General features: G+C 39.6%; 1 protein-coding gene across 1 annotated transcript in view; it reads right to left on the bottom strand.

Annotated features, from left to right (window-relative positions):
• Nucleotides 1-21707, bottom strand: part of LOC120068006 (mediator of RNA polymerase II transcription subunit 23) — a 55029-nt gene that overhangs the window by 18671 nt on the left and 14651 nt on the right. The window contains exons 8-14 of the mRNA XM_039019666.1: nucleotides 20559-20839; nucleotides 13249-13332; nucleotides 8222-8316; nucleotides 7767-7929; nucleotides 7422-7667; nucleotides 762-932; nucleotides 302-415 (exon numbers count right to left, since the gene is read on the bottom strand). Coding sequence (XP_038875594.1) covers nucleotides 302-415; nucleotides 762-932; nucleotides 7422-7667; nucleotides 7767-7929; nucleotides 8222-8316; nucleotides 13249-13332; nucleotides 20559-20839 — 1154 coding nt within the window. The remainder of the gene's footprint in view (nucleotides 1-301; nucleotides 416-761; nucleotides 933-7421; nucleotides 7668-7766; nucleotides 7930-8221; nucleotides 8317-13248; nucleotides 13333-20558; nucleotides 20840-21707) is intronic.

Below are 21707 nucleotides of genomic sequence, written 5' to 3'. Positions count from 1 at the left end.
AAGACATAAGTAGCGTCTTGTCATTCTTTTTCCTTCTTAATTATTTATTATATTCTTTTTTTTATTCTTTTCTTTACATTTTTTGGCAGAATAATGTAGAACTCCACTTCCTCCCAGTTTCTCTCATCTATTAAATAGAACTGGATATGCTTTTAAGGTCATTGGTGTATGTTCCAGTGACTATCTATTAATGCAATTAGAGTCTCAGAAGTTCCTAACCGTAAATACTGAAGAGTTAGGAGATAGTCCTCCATCCAATTTGTAGAAAGAGCATATAAGCTATAGGCTAGTATGTATAAACCTGTGTGGAATGTCCATGCTGAGGTTCAATCTGAATGTGATGAAGCAGCACATCTACCATTGTGTAAATATTAGCTGTTACTTCTTCCGGTGAAAATTCTCTCAATACCCGAGCCTAAATTGGAAGATGGAAAAAATCATAACATGGTTGCATTGTCAAAAAATTAAAATCATCTTAATAGACAAAGGTACTGATGTACATAAAGAATGAGAAGGGAATTTTTTTTTTTTTTAATATCCGTGAGTGTTCAAGACCAGTTTATGTGCACCTCGACTAATCTCACATGACAACCTTCTTGACTTTACAACATTTGGGTGTCAAGGAAACCCGTAGGATATTTAAATTCTAGGTAGGTGGCCACCACGGATTGAACCCATGACCCTTAGCCCCTTGGCCTTTTGTTGTTTCCACTACTACTAGGCCAACCCATGATGGTTAAAAATGAGAAGGAAATTCATACCAAGGTTGTGCAGTTAATATTTTCAGGGTGCCCTTGCATAAGTATCCATGCACCAGCACATAGATATTGTTTATGCTGCGGAAAACTATGACTGATGTAGGTCATCACATACGTCGGATCAGCTGATGTGGAAAGAAGTTGGTTGCATTGGTTGATCACAGTGGTTTCTGCCTGCAAATGATGGGTAAAAATATCAACTCACTATTTTTCATTTTTTGTCTTAGGCAATGATTACATAAAGTCCCAGCATATTAGAAGTAACCCAACCAAAACATATAGAGGTGTTTGGCCCACCAACTTGAGTTAGGTAGAGTTGGTTCCTTGTTTGCCCCACATATTTCACAACACAATGTTAAATAATACCATTTCACCAACTTCAACAGTGTTTATTATTGAACTATTATTATTATTATTAAAAAAGGATTTTTTTATAAAAAATAGCAAAAATTATTCTAAACAAACTTACGAATTTGAAATCCTTATCAAATTAGGGATTTTGATCCAAATTATAATCTACAAATTAGTGAATTTAAATCAAAAGATAAGATAAATTTCAAATTTGATTCAATATGAATCAAATTGAATTTGGGCATGTAAAACTCTTAGGTTTGAGAAAGAATCAGAATACACTGTTCATTCACCAAAGATATGAATATATACAAGTGTACAAAGCATAGAAAAGGAAAATATCACAAAATATTTACAAGAATGGAAAACCCTAACTATAGAATTATAACAGGGCATATAATCAAATTTTCATCCCGAATCAGATTCTAGAAATTCTGTTGAAATTATGTTTTAGCCCTAAGGGTGTTTTTGTCTTTTATCAGTCTAGGGTTTCTCACTGTTTGGTTATTTATACCTGTTCCTGTATTGTGCACTGTGTATCTGAATTAAAAGAATAAAAAACTCTTATCGTGGTTTTTTCTCCCTGATCTAGGGTTTTCACGTAACTCTGGTGTTTTCTTTTCTTCCCTAACTTTTCAAGATGGTATCAGAGCATGGTGATGAGAACGTCACTAGAATAGAAGAGATTCAGTCATCGACTCTAGTAAGGGATGGAACTCTAAGAGAAAATTCTAACAGTGTTGAAATTAGGGCTACCGTCGATCAATATCTACGGTCGTTACTTTGACCAATTCAGATCCAACCAGCCCTAATAGATACAGCCGAAACTACCGTCACTGCCGTCGGAGGATCCCTGCCCCTGCCGTCGACGACTTCGCCCACACTGCTGCCACTGCTATCGAGAATCGACCTTCCGCCACAAGTCCAGCTCAGATCCGCCGAGGCTTCGACGTCCTCTGTGTTCCAGTCGCCGTTTTTTCTAGATCGCTGCCCCAATTCCGCTTCAGATCCCGCCGGCGTAAACCTTCTAGGTCAGTCGTCTTCCCTTCCTTTGATTTTTTCTCTTCCAACGGTACCCAGCCCTTCCTACCTTCCCGATCTCAGTGGTCTTCACCCGGTCCAGAACCAGAACCCTTCGTGTCTTCCAAACCTTCAGACTACGCCCAATCTGTCGGTCTACCAGAACCCACAACACCGCTCGAACCCGGTCCTGTTGAACCCAGTCCAACTGAACCCCTTACAGCAAGTTCTTGTCTCCCATTATTTGCCCTCTAGTCAGCCAGCTCCTCCCATTGGTTTTCCCACACCGACAAAAACGATATCTTCAGGGGTCTATGGACAGAAACAACCTACAACGATTCATGGTGGGACTGTTAGTGTTCAACAGCAACTGGCCAACCTTCAGCAGCAAATTTCTGCACTTGGGGCAGCTATTAGATCTTCGGCCAATCCATCAACAGATTTTTTACCAGATACATACCCAGGGATTCCGTTGTGTTCAGAAACTCCGGTAACTACTTACCCTACTCTACCTTTCACAAACATTATGTTTGGGTCTGTAGGCAATTCTACAGGAATTTCTATTGGTGAAAAACTAAATGGACAGAATTACTTTTCTTGAGGATAGTTCTCGAGGGGCGGCACAGGTTCGGGTACCTAACAGGGGAAATACCCAGACCAAACCCTGGGGATCCTCAGGAACGGATATGGAAGGGGGAGGATTCTCTCCTTCGCTCAATTTTAATATAGTATGGAGCCTCAGATCGAGAAGCCACTTCTTTACTCAGCTTTTGCTCGGGATATCTGGGAAGCTGTCCAGAAACTTTATTCGAAGAGGCAGAATGCTTCACGTCTTTATACCTTGAGAAAACAAGTGCATGAATACAAGCAGGGGACACTTGACGTAACATCCTATTTCAATAAACTATCACTGTTGTGGCAAGAGATGGATCTATGTCGAGAAATAGTTTAGAATTGTCCAGTTGACAGGGTTCAGTATTCGAAAATTGAGGAGGCTGACCATGTTTATGACTTCCTGGCTGGCTTAAACTCGAAGTTTGATGGTGTTCGGAGCCGAATTTTGGGACAAAGACCAATGCCGTCCCAGATGGAAGTTTGCTCAGAGGTCAGATTGGAAGAAGATCGAACCAGCGCTATGAATGGTACAACGCCTAATACCCTGAACTCTACTGCGTTTGGAGTCAAGTCATCGGGTTCAGAGAATGACAAACAGAATGGAAAGAACCCTCCAATTTGTGAGCATTGCAAGAAACCATGGCATACGAAAGATCAATGCTGGAAATACATGGCCGACCTCCAAATGGCAAGCGGCGTCCTCCAAACGACAAATCTAAGACCGGTCGCGCCTTCGTTAGTGAAGCTGTTGATGGTGCCCCTCAAGGGCGAGCCAGGTGGATCCAGGTACGGTCGGAATCGGCAATATTGCACAGTCAGGTACTCCTTGTTCCTTTAGTTCTTTGCTGAGGGAGATGAATCCTGGATCCTTGATTTCAGAGAAACGGACCATCTAACTGGATCATCTGACCAATTCCTCTCTATTATCCAAGTGCTGGAAATGAGAGAATAAGAATTGCAGATGGGTCATTTGCCCCCGTTGCAGGAAAGGGCCACTTATCCCCACTTCAAGGACTGATTTTGCATAATGTCTTACATGTGCCAAAAATATCGTATAATTTGCTATCAATCAGTAAGTTAACCAGAGATTTGAACTGCAAAATTGTGTTCTCACCAGATAATGTTTTGTTTCAGGACCTGAGCTCGGGAAGATGATTGGCACTGCCCGGCACAATAGGGGGTTCTATTTTTTTTCTGACGATGCTTCGTTTAGGAGTTTATCTAGCACTTGTTTACTGTCTTCTCTTACTATTTCTAAAACTAATTTCTTATTATGGCATTTTCAACTTTTGGGGCCCTTCGAATGTCACAAATGTATCAAGTAAACGGTGGTTCGTTACCTTCATCGATGATCACACTCGTCTTACATGGGTGTTTCTTCTTACAGAAAAGTCTGAAGTGAAGACGGTCTTTCAACAGTTTTACACTACTGTTGAAACCCAGTTCAATACCAAATCGCCATTCTTCGAAGTGACAATGGGCGTGAATTTGTTAATCAGACCCTTCATGAGTTCTTAAACTCAAAGGGAATTGTCCACCAAAATTCCTGTGCCTATACACCTCAGCAGAATAGGGTGGCCGAAAAGAAAAATCGCCACCTCATTGAAGTAGCTCGATCCCTCATGATACCTGCATCCTTACCCTCATAATTATGGGGGATGTTGTTCTTACTGCAGCTCATCTCATAAATCGGATGCCCTCTCGTGTGGTCAAATTCCAAACCCCTTTAGAACATTTTAAAGAATCCATCTCATCCACTCGCCTTTTCCCTGATGTTCCTCTTAGAGTTTTTGGGTGCACCGTGTTCGTCCATAATCATGGTCCTCACCAAAGTAAATTTGCTTCTAGGGCCCAAAAATGCGTCTTTGTTGGGTATCCGCTCCATCAACGGGGCTACAAATGCTTTCAGCCTTCCTCTCGAAAGTATTTTGTCACCATGGATGTCACATTTCTGGAGGACAAGCCCTTCTTTCCCGTAAGTCCTCTTCAGGGGGAGACTTCGAGTGAAAAGGCTAACACTTCCACCTACTCTGTTCCCTTAGACTTGTTTCCCGAACCTATCCCTGAAACAGAAACAAATGAACCTATCCTTCCTACAAAACAAGTGCCTTGGATAACGTACTATAGGAAGCATCTCCGAAAGGAAATAGTTCCCGAAATTGTTTCCCCTGTTGCTCCGTCGGAAGGTGTTCAAGAGTCAGAACCGAAATCGGCTCAGGTTCAAGGTACCCCTAGTCATAATGACAATGAGTATGTTGAAGGTGATATAGGGGACTCAGGCGAAGTCAGAGATGATGACAGTGAAGTCAGGGATGATGGCAGTAATGAAGCGCCCAGTGGTGCTCAGGGGACTAAAAATGAACAACAGTTGGGTACAGACCAACAGGTTGACAAGACCAATGAGAATGAGGTTGATGCTACCTTGAATTTGCCGATAGCTCTACGAAAAGGTACTAGGTCGTGCACCAAACACTCTATGACAAGTTTCTTGTCTTATAGTAACTTGTCTACGAGATTTAGAACTTTCACCACCAGCCTGGATAATGTGATAATTCCGGCAATGTGCACAAGGCTCTGGAAATTCCTGAATGGCGAGGTGCAATTATGGAGGAAATGTGGGCCCTTGAGACTAACAAAACATGGAATCTGGTTAGTCTTCCGAGAGGTCACAAAACCATAGGGTGCAATTGGGCGTTTACTGTCAAACACAAGTCAGATAGAACTCTTGACAGATATAAAGCCAGATTGGTTGCAAAAGGATTCACTCAGACGTATGGAGTGGATTACTCAGAAACCTTCTCACCTGTGGCAAAACTTAACACTATTCGTGTCCTCCTTTCTGTGGTTGTTAATCGAGACTGGCCTCTCCATCAGTTGGATGTGAAAAATGTGTTCCTGAATGGTGAACTGAAAGAAGAGGTTTATATGAACCCACCTCCAGGTTTTGAAGCACAGTTTGGCAATCAGGTGCGCAAATTAAAAAAATCGTTGTATGGACTGAAGTAGTCCCCTAGAACTTGGTTCGATCGATTCACCACCTTTGTTAAATCTCAGGGGTTTGTTCAAGGGCATTCAGATCACACCTTGTTCACTAAGAAGTCAGCACAAGGAAAATAGCAGTATTAATTGTCTATGTTGATGATATTATACTATCAGGAGATGCTTCAGCAGAAATTGACAGGTTGAAACGAAGAATGGCTGATGAGTTTGAGATAAAGATCTCGGTACCTTGAGATATTTTCTAGGAATGGAAGTAGCAAGATCAGTAGAAGGGATCTCAGTGTCTCAAAGGAAATACGCACTCGATTCGTTGAAAGAGACTGGAATGATGAGGTGTAAACCTGCAGATACACCTGTAGAAGCCAACCTCAAACTGATAGAGTCAGCAGATAATGTTCCTATAAACAAAGAGAGATATCGACAGCTTGTGAGGAAACTGATATATCTGTCACATACCATACCTGATATATCATATGCAGTTTAGCTTGGTCAGTCAGTTCACGCAGGCTCCGTGTGAAAGACACATGGAGGCAGTCACACGGATCCTGAGGTATCTGAAGTTTTCTCCTGGAAAGGGCTTGGTTTTCAAGAAAGCATGATAAAAGGTGTATCGAGAGGCCTACACAGATTCTGACTGGGCCGGTTCTGTTACAGATAGGAAATCTACCTCAGGATACTGTACCTTTATGTGGGGAAACTTAGTTACCTGGAGAAGTAAGAAGCAAGGTGTCGTGGCTAGAAGCAGTGCCGAAGCCAAATACAGGGCTATGAGCTTAGATATATGCAAAAGAGATTTGGTTAAAGAAGGTTCAGGTAGATCTACATCAAGAAAGTCATGACCCGATGAGACTTTACTGCGATAACAAGGCTGCCATTAATATTGCACACAATCCAGTTCAACATGACAGAACCAAACACGTTGAGATTGACCGACACTTCATCAAAGAAAAACTGGATAATGGTAGCATTTGCATTCCTTATGTTCCGTCCAAGCCAACAAAGTTGCGGATGTTCTCACCAAAGGGTTATCCAGACAGACATTTGACACCTGTGTTAGCAAGTTGGGTCTCATTGACATATACGCCCCAACTTGAGGGGGAGTGTTGAAATTACGTTTTAGCCCTAAGGGCGTTTTTGTCTTTTATCAGTCTAGGGTTTCTCATTGTTTGGTTATTTATACCTGTTCCTGTATTATGTACTGTGTATCTGAATTAAAAGAATAAAAAACTCTTATCGTGGTTTTTTCTCCCTGATCTAGGGTTTTCCACGTAACTCTAGTGTTTTCTTTTCTTCCCTAACTTTTCAAGAAATTCTATTGCAAAGTCTTTGGCAGGAGTTAGATCACTATCAGGACTTTCAGGCTGACTGTTCGGATTCTAGAAATTCTATCTTAGAATTCCATTTCAAATCTAAACCAGATTTTAGATAGACCTTAATATTTACCTAGGATTAAATTTGGACATATTCCAAACTTTATTTCAAATATTTTTTTAAAAAAAAATTAAAATCCAAATTCTAGATCATCTAGAGTTGATCTCATTAAGAAGATTTGTTACATTTATGTTTAGTCCCATATCAAATTTGAGTGAAATTGGAAATTAAAAGGTACAACAAATAATGTAAGAAAATTTGGAATCAAATTTTTAATTATTGAAAATTTTGATTGAGATAACAAACCTGTTGCCATGCTTGAATAGCTACACCTCTTTTATCTATTCTTCCAATCAACACTTCACGAAGAACAGGTGGGAAGTATCGCAGAGTTTTTTCTGACCAAGTATGTTGGCTGGTGGCCATTGTCTGCTCTAGCATTGTTTGAAGATAAAGCAAGTGATCGGCATCAGCTATTCCCCGTGTTTTAATGAGGATAGCAAGAGTGACCACAGCTAATCGATTTAGTGTCTCTGTAAATTCAGTCGGACCCTTTCAAAACAGAGATAGTTCAATTTCAGCAAAAAAATGTGAATGAAACACACAATATATAACTTATAATTCTGCTTTGGGATTATTTTGCTCACCCACCTTCCCTTCCCTTTTTACAAAGAAAAAATCTCTCAATGAAAAAATGAGATTCATGCACAAGTTTTCAGCCAATCTAAATACTCGATGGTCTCCACGCTTTCCTTTAAGTGCAGAAATTATTTTTGTCACATCATACATCAAAGCCTTACTCTTGCCTTGGTACCTAGAAGAGATGAGGAATATAAGTTTTTTTAAAAAAAAAAAAAAAAATAGTCACATCATTATCATGTTGCATATAAGATATCAAATATCTTGTATATATCATAATATTTAAGGCTCTACCAACGTAATTCAGTGTAAATTGTGATTTAGGGGCATACCACCCTTTCTCTTGATTATATTTTTACTTGAGCTGTTTCAACGGAATTCCGTCTTTTTTTTTTCTTTTTTTTTTTTTTTTTTTTTTGTGGGGCGGGATGGGTGGTGGTGGTGAAGCAAGGGTTGAGAAATTATACCTGTAAAGGGGAAGCAACCGATAGTTCAGAATTTCAAGCACTAGAAGCGTAACTCCTGGTTTGCTCAATAGGGATGGGTTTCTTTGTGCTAAATGCTGCAATAAAGAGTGAGTTCATTGTAAGTAAAAACATACAGAAAATGAGATCTGAACTTCATGAGCGTAAAAGAAAGAAAGTTAATTGAAGCATAAATAGTGCTGAGCTCTTAAATTATGAGCAAGAGATGTGCAACAAATAATAACAAATATCAAACATAAGAAAGCAATAAAAATCAGACAGCTCATAAATTGGCAACTTCATTCATTTAAATACATCAGTAAAGATTTGAATGCAAACCTGGATGAGAATATTATTTAGATCACATTATTCAAAAATAGTTTTCAACAACAAATCTGTCAAATAAATATTCACATAATTCATTTTACTCTGTGATGATCACCTTTTCTATCATGGTTTATTTTCAAGGAAAATGCGACAGGGTTTTTCTCTTTAAATGATATGTTTGAAAATCAAGGACCAATCTCTAACGATCTTTTGTTGCATAATGATAACTCTTCATTGGTTGTTGGAGTTAAAGTGAATAATCATTTTGATTTTGAAGAAGCTCAAGAAGCTAGGGTAGATCATACTCTCTCCTCAGTCTAATGAGAATTCTAAATACAAGTCTATGGAAACGCAACAGTCTTTGGACCTCTCTCTCGAGGCAAATGAACAGATTTTAGATCATCTGGGAGGTTTGTTCCGATTTTTCTTTTGCATTATACCCGGAGAATTATTAATCAATCTTCTTTCAAGTTTTTAGTAGATAATTATGACTCGTTAGAGGAGACGTATGTACGAGTTCAAGTTCCTATAGTGTCTGAAGAAAATGTCTTTACAACTCTTTAAGGAGTCCTCGTTCTTCAAAGGCTTTCAGTCATTCGACTCTTTCCCTTCCAAGTTCGAAGATTCGGTGATATGAACCACCAAAGGTTGAAAGTTATTATTTATATTTTCTAATTTAGACGTAGTTTTGTTGTTTCCAAATTTATCCTTTCTAAAGGGTAATGGTTTTAAATGACAAAAATGTTGGAAATATTTATGGACACTGATAGATGTCTATCAATGACTGTCATTGAATATCACTACTAGATAGTGACATTTTTCTATATTTGTAAAAAAGTTTGCTCATTTTCTATATTTGAAAACAAAATTTCAAAAATAGGTTAAATAAGGATATTTTTGTCATTTTACTAAGATATATGATGTGGCGCCCATTATGGTTTTGGAGGCCAGCTAAAGTAGGGATGTTGACGCTTCAAGTTGTCTGATTTTGACTAAAATCGAAGACAACCAAACCGAACCCTTCAGTTTGTCTTACAGCTGAACCAAGAAAATGGATCTCTCCATCGGTTTCAATTCAAACAAACAAGTACAACTTTAGTTCAAAATGGTTTGGTTTCAGTCTTAACCGAACTTCACCAATTGTTGTTTGAGACAGAGGTGGGACGAAGAAGAAAGAATGATGAAGATGGTGGTCGCAAAAGTATCAAAACAGCAAAAAAAAGCAGCCAGACGGCAGCAAAGATGGTAGTGCATAAATGATGAAGAAAGAAGTGAATTGTTGGAAACATTATATGGATGATAATATCTTAAAATAAGGTGTAAGATGGTGCTTCAAAAAGAAAGAAATCGACAACAACATACATGATTGAGAGAGAATTAAGAGTGATGTAGTTGTATGTGAGGGAAAAAGAAAAAAAAAATGGGGGAAAGGGGAGGAAGTAGGCGACGCACATTGATTGAGGTGAAAGAGATGAGAGATAATTGATAGCTAGGGTTTATGTCTTTTCTATCTTCTTAGTATTCTTTTCTTCTTCCTTTTTTCCTTCTTTTTCTTTTTTAAATTCTATGTGGGCTAAGACTTCCTTAAACAAATGGGTTTTATGGGCTGGTAGCTAGGCTATTTAAAAAGACTTGGGCTGAGAGGGTAAGGTACTTTAACTATTTTCTTACTAGGTTTGGTTTGGTTCAGTTATATTAGAATTATAAAATGTTGAATCCGCAACTGAACTAAACCCCTCAGTTTTTAAAAAGGATAAACCAAGAAAACCAAAATCTTCATAGAAACCGAACCAAACCAGTCGGTTTGATTTATTTCGGTTCGGTTCAATCCCTTGATTTGGATCGGTTTTTCAACAACTCTAATCTAAAGCCTGCTCACTAGGTTGTACATAACATTTTTTGGATTCTGAATTTTGGAAATGAGGATTTTTCCAGTCTTGATGATGGAGCTTCACCGCCATCCTTTGTATTTCTTAATCTAGAGTTGCATGTTTGGGCATTCAGTAAGATTGATCAACTTGCTCGTGGAGTGTTCAGACCTTGGGTAGAGAATTAGTTCTCTTTGCCTCATGGTTTTCAGTTACAAGGTAACTCTTAAATCAATGACTGACCCAAAATCTTAAGCTAATGGGTAAAGATAAATTTAATATTATATTAGATAACACTCCCCCTCACTTGTGAGCTTGAAATATGTACAATAATTAATATTTATTGGGAAGGAAATAACATTATAGGGGTTTGAATACAAGAACTCTTGAACCACCTGCTCTGATACCATCTTAAGTCATCGATTAACCCGAAAGCTTAAACTGATAGGTGAAGGTAAATTTAATATTATATTAGCTAACAATAACCTTATCTGACTCTCCCTAGAGTTGTACTTACTAATTTGGGGGTTTTAGTGTTTGTCAATGAGAGGTTGAAATGACCAACGGGGTTCCTAATCCTCAAATTGCTAGGGTTTTGATATCATTCAATTTATTAGAGGTGTTGCATGTCCTTCCTCCAATGATCTCTCGCCCCTATGATTCTGATGAGGACTTAGTTGTTAGTGTGAGTAATGAATCTGATTTCATCATTTGGACATAATTCCTAAGGATCCATTTCAGTAGACCATACCGAAGAAGCTTTTGATATTTTGTCTCAAAGGGTTGAGGAAAAGCAGTGTGTTCAAGATATAAATTTAAGTGCTTCTCTTTTATCTACTTCTCAGATGCCAAATTTTCTTCAATTTTGCAAGCGTGTGGTCTTCAATTGTGTAAAGTGGATTATGGTCTTTCAGAATGCTCCTTTGCTCATTGTTTCAGTTGTAGTCCTTTGGGTTGAAGCTATATTTTCAAGGAAAATCAATCTCTTTTCGAAGATAGTTGAAGGTTGTTGTCGTATGCTTTGGGTTCTTCATTCTCCAGCTTCCTACCCTCTTGTTTAGGTTGATTACATAGTCTTGCAGCATCTTTGTTTTGTGTGCATGTTCTTAAGCTTAGTTGGCATTTAAGTTCTTCTGTTATAGCTTTTGTTTAAAGAGTTCAACGGTTTATGCAAGATAAGTCTCTTCCTTGGATTGCATGCCTTGATTCAGCTCAGATTCAAGCTTCCTTAGGTTTGATTTGGATTGATTTTATTTCTCCTGCTTGGTCTTTTTTCTCTTTGTATTTGTTTTGGTATTTTCTGTATTTTAGTTTGGTTTCCTTGTACTTTGAGTGTTTGTCTCTTTTCATTTTTATTAACAAAAAGCTTTGTTTCTTTTCATCATCCGTACCTGCTGGGTTTTGCACCTTTGGATTAAGGAGTTTACCCATACCTCAAACAATCCTTGAGAGTCGTTTCCTCTCCTGTATTGTTGAATTTTCTATATATCAACAATAATCTTAATTGATGTTGTGCAAAGTGTGTAAGAAACTTGAGAGGCTTATGCATGATTTTCATTGGGAAGGGATTGACGAAGCTAAAGGCAAGGGATCCAATTCAATCAATTGAGATGTTGAGAGATCAGTCTCCCCAGGGGGGCTTGGAATTGGGAATCTTAGGGTGCGAAAAAAAGCCTTGCTAGCCAAATGGTTGTGGCGTTTTTCCTCTGAGCCCAACTCTTTATGGCATAGGATTATTGCTAGTAAACACAGTCCCCACCCTTTTTGAGTGGCTGTCTAAAGGGGTTAAGGGCACTTACCATAACGCATGGAAAAATATCTCGAAAGAACTCCCTTCTTTCGTCCCTTTGGTTCGTTGTGTGGTGGGGGAGGGAAGAGGAAATGTACTTCTCACAAGGTGGGGGAGAGACCTCTCGTTGCTCTATTCCCTCATTTGTTTCATTTGTCGTCCCTCAAAAATCACTTTCTCGTCATGCTCTTTACGATAGGGAGGCAATTGAGGTGGCCGCTCTTCTTTCTTTACTCGAAGGTCACTCCTTTAGATTAGGGAGAAAGAATGTTCGTGTCTGGAGCCCTAATTCTTCCAAAGGGTTTTCTTACAAGTCATTTTTTCAGTGTTTGGTCGATCCTTCTCCCTTAGGTCGGTCAGTTTTTCGAAGGATTAAGATTCCTAGAAATGTGAGGTTCTTTACCTGACAAGTCCTTCATGGTCGCGCTAACGCGTTGGATTGGCTTGCGAGGAAGATGCCTTCGCTTATTGGGTTGTTTAGTTGTATTCTTTGTCGAAGGCGGAGGAAGACCTAGACCATATTCTCTGGCGATGTCATTTTGCGAGTACTATTTGGGATTTATTCCTTCAAACGTTTGGTATGTCGTACGTTCGTCATAGAGATGCCAGTGTTACAATCGAGGAGGTCCTCCTCGATCCGCCTTTTGAGGAGAAGGGTTGCTTTTTATGGATCGCAAGGCTGTGTGTGACTTTATGGGTCTTCTGGGGTGAGCGGAACAACAGGATATTTAAGGGGGTGGATAGGGACCCTAGGGAGATTTGGGCCCTCGTCCGCATCCATGTCTCTTTGTGGACTTCAATTTTGAAGACCTTTTGTAATTATTCTATAGGAATGATCTCTTATAGTCGGAGCACCTTTTGGTAGAAAGTGCCTCCCCTTTTAGTGGACTTGTTTTTTTGAATACTCATGTATTCTTTCATTTTATTCTCAATGAAAGACGTTATTTTCATCATTTAAAAAATAAATAAATAAATAACACTTAATCAGTGCTCAAAGTGAAAGATAAGAATAAAGTAATAAGGTTGTAATAGATCGAGAAAATTACATTAAAATGTGAACGAAACAATGAGTGTGGTGCAAGGAGAAGCAACCTAGTATATGTTTCAGCCAATGCAATACTGGGAACAGCCTTCACAGAAAAATAATAGAAGTAAACGTTAGAGATAAAGTTTGAATATTCATCTAGACAATGAACCCTAATTGCATTACTTCACCCGTTAGAGACAGGGGTGCAAAAAAACTCAAGTAGCAGGCATAATATTTACAGCATCATGAGCTTCTTAAAATAATTAGTATTTTCTCAAAATTAAAATAAATCACTCTCAAATATTGAACAAAAAAGTAAGAGAATTATGTAGGCCATACGGATCATGGACCCAGTTTCTACTACTTTCTGGGCTTGGTCGGGTTATGGGCGGGCTTGGCTTTGGTTAACCAAACCTATGGATTGAATAACAAACACTGTTCAGCCTCATAGGTTACCTTTTATTTTTTAATAATTTGTATATCTTTTAAATTTAAAGTTATTTAATATTTTCAATACATTTTCTCTCTTTTGCTTTTTCTTTCCTCTTTCATCCTTCCTTTCCCTTCCTTTTCTTCTTCAGCCGAATCCAAACCCAGCAACTCTCTTGATGACCTCAAAATAAATATATATATATATATATACACACAGATATATATATATACGTAGAAAAATATTTTTTGAGTCTCGATGTTTTGACTCTCATTCCAGTTTAGTCTTTGTACTTTCAAATGTCGAAATTTAGTTCCTTAACTTAAAATGAATCTTAAAATGATTTTTTTTTTAATCAAAATTGGTCAAATAACAATAATAAATTTCTTGCAAGAAAAGGCACAGTGAATATATTTCCAAAATTTGGATATGGAAACATTCTTGAATTGGGTAAAAAATGTAGAAAGTTTTCTTGGAAAACGCAAAAGATAAGAAAGTTAGGCATGTAGCCTTCAAGCTAAAACTGGAGCATTGGCTTGGTGGGATCAACTTCTATAAATGATGCTACGAGAAACAACCTATCAAGAAGTGGCCCAAGATTAACTCAGAGGCTTATCTCGTCTTTGTTCTGTAGCATGGCTTTTAGGAGGTGATTTCAATGTCATTCAGTAGACTAAAGAAAAAACGGATTACAGAAGAAAAGGCCTTTGTCCAATGGGCTCTACACTTGGTCCGATTACAGAGATTCTCCCATGCACACTCTCATTGATAGATTTCTAGCAACGGAAGACTTTCCTTACAAATTTTCCAAATGCTCTAGTCAAGCACCCCGAATGCATAACTTCTGATCATTACCTCATCCAACTCAGCATTGGAGTGAACAAATGAGGTCCCGTACCATTCAGATTCCTTGGCTACAACATCCCAACTTTGTTCCTATGATTAAATATCGGTGGCTCAACACTCCCTTAAGGAGGGGTTGGCGTGGGAAATGGATTTATACAAAAACTCAAGGGCCTTAAAATTGTTATTTAAGAATGGAACAAAATCATATATGGGAGCATGGTGATGAGAATGTCCCTGTAATGTGTACTGTGTATCTGAATTAAAATAAAAACTCTTATCGTGGTTTTTTCTTCCTGGTCTAGGGCTTTCCACGTAACTCTAGTGTTTTCTTTTCTTCCCTAATTTTTTCAAGATGGTATCAGAGCATGGTGATGAGAATGTCGCTGGAATAGAAGAGATTCAGTCATCGACTCTAGTAGGGAATGGAACTCCAAGGGAAAATTCTAACAGTGCTAAAATTAGGGCTACCGTCGACCAATATCTACGGTCATTACTTGGACCGATTCAGATCCAACCTGCCCTAATCGATCCAGCCGTCACTGCCATCGGAGGACCTCCGCCGCTGCCGTCGACGACTTCAACCACACTGCCGTCGAGACTCGAACATCCTCCACTGGTCCAGCCCGACACAAGCGCCTGCCGTAGACGATTCCATCATTCCAGCCGCCGATCGTTATCAATCACAACCCAGACCCCGTCAGCGGAGCGTTTTCAGGTCAGTCGTCCTCTCATCCTTCGTTTTTCCCCCTCTGTCGTTACCCAGCTCCTCTACCTTCCATTCCCCGATGAATCTGAACCAAATCGCCTACCTTCCGTCCTCGTTACCGAGCCCTCTGAACGTGCCTGATCTGTCGGTCTACCAGAACCCACCAAACCACTCGAACCACTCGGTCCAACTAGACCTGGTCCAGCCCAACCCTTTACAGCAAATGTTTTCTCCCGCTATTTACCCTCTGGTCAACCGGCTCCTCCAGTTGGTCTTCCCACACCGGCAGAAACGATATCTTCAGGGGTCTATGGGCAGAAACAACCTACAACGATTCTTAGTGGGACCGTTAGCGTTCAACAACTGGCAAATCTGTAGCAGCAAATTTCTGCACTTAGGGCAGCCGTTAGATCTTCGGCCAATCCTCAACAGATTTTCTACCAAATACATACCCGGGGGTTCCGTTATGTCAGAAACTCCGGTAACTGCTTATCCTACTCTACCTTTCACAAACATTATGTCTGGTTCTATAGGCAATTCTGCAGGAATTTCTATTGGCGAAAAACTTAATGGCCAGAACTACTTTTCTTGGTCACAATCTATGAGGATGGTTCTCGAGGGACGGCACAAGTTCGGGTATCTAACAGGGGAGATACCCAGACCAAATCCTAGGGATCCTCAGTAACGTATATGGAAGAGGGAGGATTCCCTCCTCCGCTCAATTTTAATAAACAGTATGGAGCCTCAGATCAGGAAGCCTCTTCTTTACTCAGCTTCGACACGGGATATCTGGGAAGCTGTCCAGAAACTTTATTCGAAGAGGCAGAATGCTTCACGCCTTTATACATTGAGAAAACAGGTGAACGAGTTCAGAGAATGACAAACATAATGGAAAGACCCCTCCAATTTGTGAACATTGCAAGAAACCATGGCATACGAAAGATCAATGCTGGAAANAGGGGGGAGGATTCTCTCCCTCGCTCAATTTTAATAAACAATATGGAACCCCAGATCGGGAAGCCTCTTCTTTACTCAGCTTCGGCTCGGGATATCTGGGAAGCTATCCAGAAACTTTATTCGAAGAGGCAGAATGCTTCACGCCTTTATACATTGAGAAAATAGGTGAATGAGTGCAAGCAGGGGACACTCGACGTAACATCCTATTTCAATAAATTATCACTATTGTGGCAAGAGATGGATCTGTGTCGGGAAATATTTTGGAATTGCCCAGTTGACGGGGTTCAGTATTCGAAGATTAAGGAGGCTGACCGCATATATGATTTTCTGGCTGGCTTAAACTCGAAGTTTGATGGTGTTCGGAGCCGAATTTTGGGACAAAGACCAATATCGTCCCAGATGGAAGTTTGCTCAGAGGTCAGATTGGAAAAAGATCGAACCAGCGCTATGAATGGTACAACACCTAATACCCTGAACTCTACTGCGTTTGGAGTCAAGTCATCGGGTTCAGAGAATGACAAACAGAATGGAAAGAATCCTCCAATTTGTGAGCATTGCAAGAAACCATGGCATACAAAAGATCAATGCTGGAAATTACATGGCCGACCTCCAAATGGCAAGCGGCGTCCTTCGAACGACAAATCTAAGACCGGTCGCGCCTTCGTTAGTGAAGCTGTTGATGGTGCCCCTCCAGGGACGAGCCAGGTGGATCCAGGTACGGTCGGAATCGGCAATATTGCACAGTCAGATACTCCCCATTCCTTTAGTTTCTTTGCTGAGGGAGATGAATCCTGGATCCTTGATTTCGGAGAAACGGACCATCTAACTGGATCATCTGACCAATTCCTCTCCTATTATCCAAGTGCTAGAAATAAGAGAATAAGAATTGCAGATGGGTCATTTGCCCCCGTTGCAGGAAAGGGCCACTTATCCCCACTTCAAGGACTGATTTTGTATAATGTCTTACATGTACCAAAAATATCGTATAATTTGCTATCAATCAGTAAGTTGACCAGAGATTTGAACTGCAAAGTCGTGTTCTCACCAGATAATGTTTCATTTCAGGACCTGAGCTCGGGGAAGATGATTGGCACTGCCCGACACAATAGGGGACTCTATTTCCTTTCCAAGGATGCTTCTTCTAGGAGTTTATCTAGCACTTGTTTATTGTCTTCTCTTACTATTTCTGAAACTGATTTCTTATTATGGCATTTTCGACTTGGACATCCAAACTTTCATTATATGAAATATCTATTTCCCCATTTATTTCGAAATGTGAATGTGTCATCTTTGTCGTGTGATGTTTGTATTCGTGCTAAACAGCCAAGACGTCTTTTACCTTACAACCCTACAAACCTTCCCGACCCTTCCACTTGATACATAGTGACGTTTGGGGCCCTTCGAATGTCACAATGGTGTCAGGTAAATGGTGGTTTGTTACCTTCATAGATGATCACACCCGTCTTACATGGGTGTTTCTTCTTACAGACACGTTTGGAGTGTCGACGGTCTTTCAACAGTTTTACACCACCGTCGAAACCCAGTTCAATACCAAAATCGTCATTCTTCGAAGTGACAATGGGCGTGAATTTGTTAATCAGTCCCTTCGTGAGTTTTAAAACTCTAAAGGTATCGTCCACCAAAATTCCTATGCCTATACACCTCAGCAGAATGGGGTGGCCGAACGGAAAAATTGTCACCTCATTGAAGTAGTCTGATCCCTCATGATACTTGCATCCTTACCCTCGTATCTATGGGGGGATGTTGTTCTTACTGCAGCTCATCTCATAAATCGAATGCCCTCCCGTGTGCTCCAATTCCAAACCCCCTTAGAGCATTTTAAAGAATCCATCTCGTCCACTCGCCTTTTCCCTAATGTTCCTCTTAGGGTTTTTGGGTGCACCGTTTTCATCCATAATCACGGTCCTCACCAGAGTAAATTTGCTCCTAGGGCCCAAAAATGTGTCTTTGTTGGGTATCCGCTCCATCAACAGGGCTACAAGTGCTTTCAGCCTTCCTCTCGTAAGTATTTTGTCACCATGGATGCCACATTTCTAGAGGACAAGCCCTTCTTTCCCGTTAGTCCTCTTCAGGGGGAGACTTCGAGTGAAGAGGCAAACACTTCCACCTACTCTGTTCCGTTAGACTTGTTTCCTGAACCTATCCCTGAAACAAATGAGCCTGTCCTCCCTACAAAACAAGTGTCTTGGATAACCTACTATAGGAAGCATCTCCGAAAGGAAATAGTTCCCGAAATTGTTTCCCCTGTTGCTTTGCCGGAAGGTATTCAAGAGTCAGAACCTGAACCGGCTCAGGCTCAAGGTACCCCTAGTCATAATGACAATGAGTATGTTGAAGGTGATATAGGGGACTCGGGCGAAGTCAGGGATGATGGCAGTATGAAGCGCCAAGTGGTGCTCAGGGGACTGAAAATGAACAAATAGTTGGGTACAGATCAACAGGCTGACAAGATCAGTGAGATTGAGATTGATGCTACCTTGGATTTGCCAATAGCTATGGCGAGAAGGTACTAGGTAGTGCACCAAACACTCTATGACAAGCTTCCTGTCTTACAGTAACCTATCTACAAGATTTAGAGCTTTCACCACCACCCTAGATACTGTGATAATTCCAGGCAATGTGCACAAAGCTCTGGAAATTCCTGAATGGCGAGTTGCAATTATGGAGGAAATGCGGGCTCTTGAGACTAACAAAACATGGGATCTGGTTAGTCTTCCAAGAGGTCACAAAACAATAGGGTGTAAGTGGGTTTTTACTGTCAAATACAAGTCAGATGGAACTCTCGACAAATATAAGGCCAGATTGGTTGCAAAAGGATTCACTCAGACATGTAGTGGATTGCTCAAAAACCTTCTCACCTGTGGCAAAACTTAACACTATTCGTGTTCTCCTCTCCGTGGTTGTTAATCAAGACTGGCCCCTCCATCAGTTGGATGTGAAAAATGCTTTTCTGAATGGTGAGCTAGAAGAAGAGGTATATATGAACCCACCTCTAGGTTTTGAAGCACAGTTCAGCAATCAGGTTTGCAAATTAAAAAAAATCCTTGTATGGCCTGAAGCAGTCCCCTAGAGCCTGGTTCGATCGATTCACCACCTTTGTTAAATCTAGAGATTTGTTCAAGGGCATTCAGATCACACCTTGTTCACTAAAAAGTCAGCACCATGGAAAATAGCGATCTTGATTGTCTATGTTGACGATATTATACTGTCAGGGGATGATTCAGCAGAAATTGACAGGTTGAAACGACGAATGGCAGATGAGTTTGAGATAAAAGATCTCGGTGTCTTGAGATATTTCCTAGGAATGGAGGTAGTAAGATCAACGGAAGGGATCACAGTGTCTCAGAGGAAATACACTCTCAATTTGTTGAGAGAGACTGGAATGATAGGGCGTAAACCTGCAGATACACCTGTAGAAGCCAACCTCAATCTGATAGAGTCAGTAGATGATGTTCCTGTGAACAAAGAGAGATATCAACGGCTTGTGGGGAAACTGATATATCTTTCGCATACCAAACCTGATATATCATATGCAATTAGCTTGGTCAGCCAGTTTATGCAGGCTCCGTATGAAAGACACATGGAAGCAGTTACATGGATCCTGAGGTATCTGAAGTCTTCTCCTGGAAAGGGCTTGGTTTTCAAAAAGCATGATAAAAGGTGTATCGAGGCCTACACAAATTCAGACTGGGTCGGTTCTGTTACAAATAGGAAATCCACCTCAGGATACTATACTTTCGTGTGGGGAAACTTAGTTACCTGGAGAAGTAAGATGCAAGGTGTCGTGGCTAGAAGTAGTGCCGAAGCCGAATACAGGGCTATGAGCTTGAGTATATGTGAAGAGATTTGGTTGAAGAAGGTTCTAGTAGATCTACATCAAGAAAGTCATTACCCGATGAGACTTTACTGCGATAACAAGGCTGCCATTAATATTGCAAACAATCTGGTTCAACATGACAAAACCAAACACGTTGAGATTGACCGACACTCCATCAAAGAAAAACTGGATAACGGTAGCATTTGCATTCCTTATGTTCCGTCCAACCAACAAGTTGCGGATGTTCTCACCAAAGAGTTACCTAGATAAATTTTTGACACCTGTATTAGCAAGTTAGGTCTTATTGATATCTACGCCCCAACTTGAGGGGGAGTGCTGAAATTATATTTTAGTCCTAAGGGCGTTTTGGTCTTTTATCAGTCTAGGGTTTCTTACTGTTTGGTTATTTATACCTGTCCCTGTAATGTGTACTATGTATCTGAATTAAAATGAAAACTCTTATCGTGGTTTTTTCTCCCTAGTCTAGGGTTTTTTACGTAACTCTGGTGTTTTCTTTTCTTCCCTAACTTTTTCAAGAAAAAGTATATATACCTGTCCAGAAAATAAAGATTCTTCCATTTGATATGCCAGCTTCGAGCACAAGTTCATTGAAAAACCTGATAACAAAGACATTGGTAATGGGCTCACTTCTCGCATAACCATTATCCTCTCATTTGTCTGTAAATTTTGTGCTGATGATAGTTCTGGAACTCCTGCAGAAGTTAACCAATTCATCACAGTTTCACATGCTGGTTGCGCCATGGTGTATGAGACAACCCAAAACATCCCAATTGATCTGTCATCCATATTCATATAATCCACCATTCCATCACCTGGAGATAAAACGTAAAATGTGTCAGAAAATGGAAAATTTTGTTACATAAACAAGATTGCACATTAAGAATATAGTATACAAAAATGTTAGATGATATACAATTAAATCACCAATTGACCCAAAAACTTAAACTTATGGGTGAAGGTAAATTTAATTATATATCATCTAACAAAAAATAAGGACAAAATCCCCCAATATTGCAAAGAAAGATTTCTAAAAAGTTGGAAGTGTTGGTGCAAACTAATGACTTTATGATATGTAATTGTTGGATCCAACTTTTTTTTTTAAAAAAAACAAAACTTCTCATTAATGTAATGAAAAGAGAGTAGTCTTGAAAAAGATGCAAAATCCACAATGGATGATCAAGAACGATAAAAAAACAAAACAAACAATAAAAGACGATACAATAATAGGTGAAAATAAGAACTCTATGAAGGATGAATGAAAACTCTCCACTTAAGACAAATATCATGTTGAGAAAAACCCTTGAACGATTTAGATAAAGAACACCATAATGAAGCCTTCCAACGATCTAATTCAAATTGATCAATCAAGGAAAAAACTTGCCATGAAAAATACTCTAATTTCTTTCCAACTACATTTATGGTTATATAGCTTTTAACTCTATTATTACTTTTTTTAAAAGGAACAAACACTTTTCATTGATAAAATGAAAAGAGATTAATGTTCAAAAATACAAGAACCCTATATGAGAAACGAGAATAATAAAGTAATAGCCAAATGTTAAACTAGAACATCTTAACATAAGTGAATTACAAGGGAAACATAAAAACATTCCAAATAATGAAAATATCCTGAATAGAGAATCTCACAAAGCATTTAGAACGAGAACACCAAGAAGAGGC

Source organism: Benincasa hispida, chromosome 12 (assembly GCF_009727055.1).
Source record: "Benincasa hispida cultivar B227 chromosome 12, ASM972705v1, whole genome shotgun sequence".
In the NCBI taxonomy this organism is placed as follows: Eukaryota; Viridiplantae; Streptophyta; class Magnoliopsida; order Cucurbitales; family Cucurbitaceae; genus Benincasa; species Benincasa hispida.
This window is presented reverse-complemented; position numbering and strand designations above follow the sequence as displayed.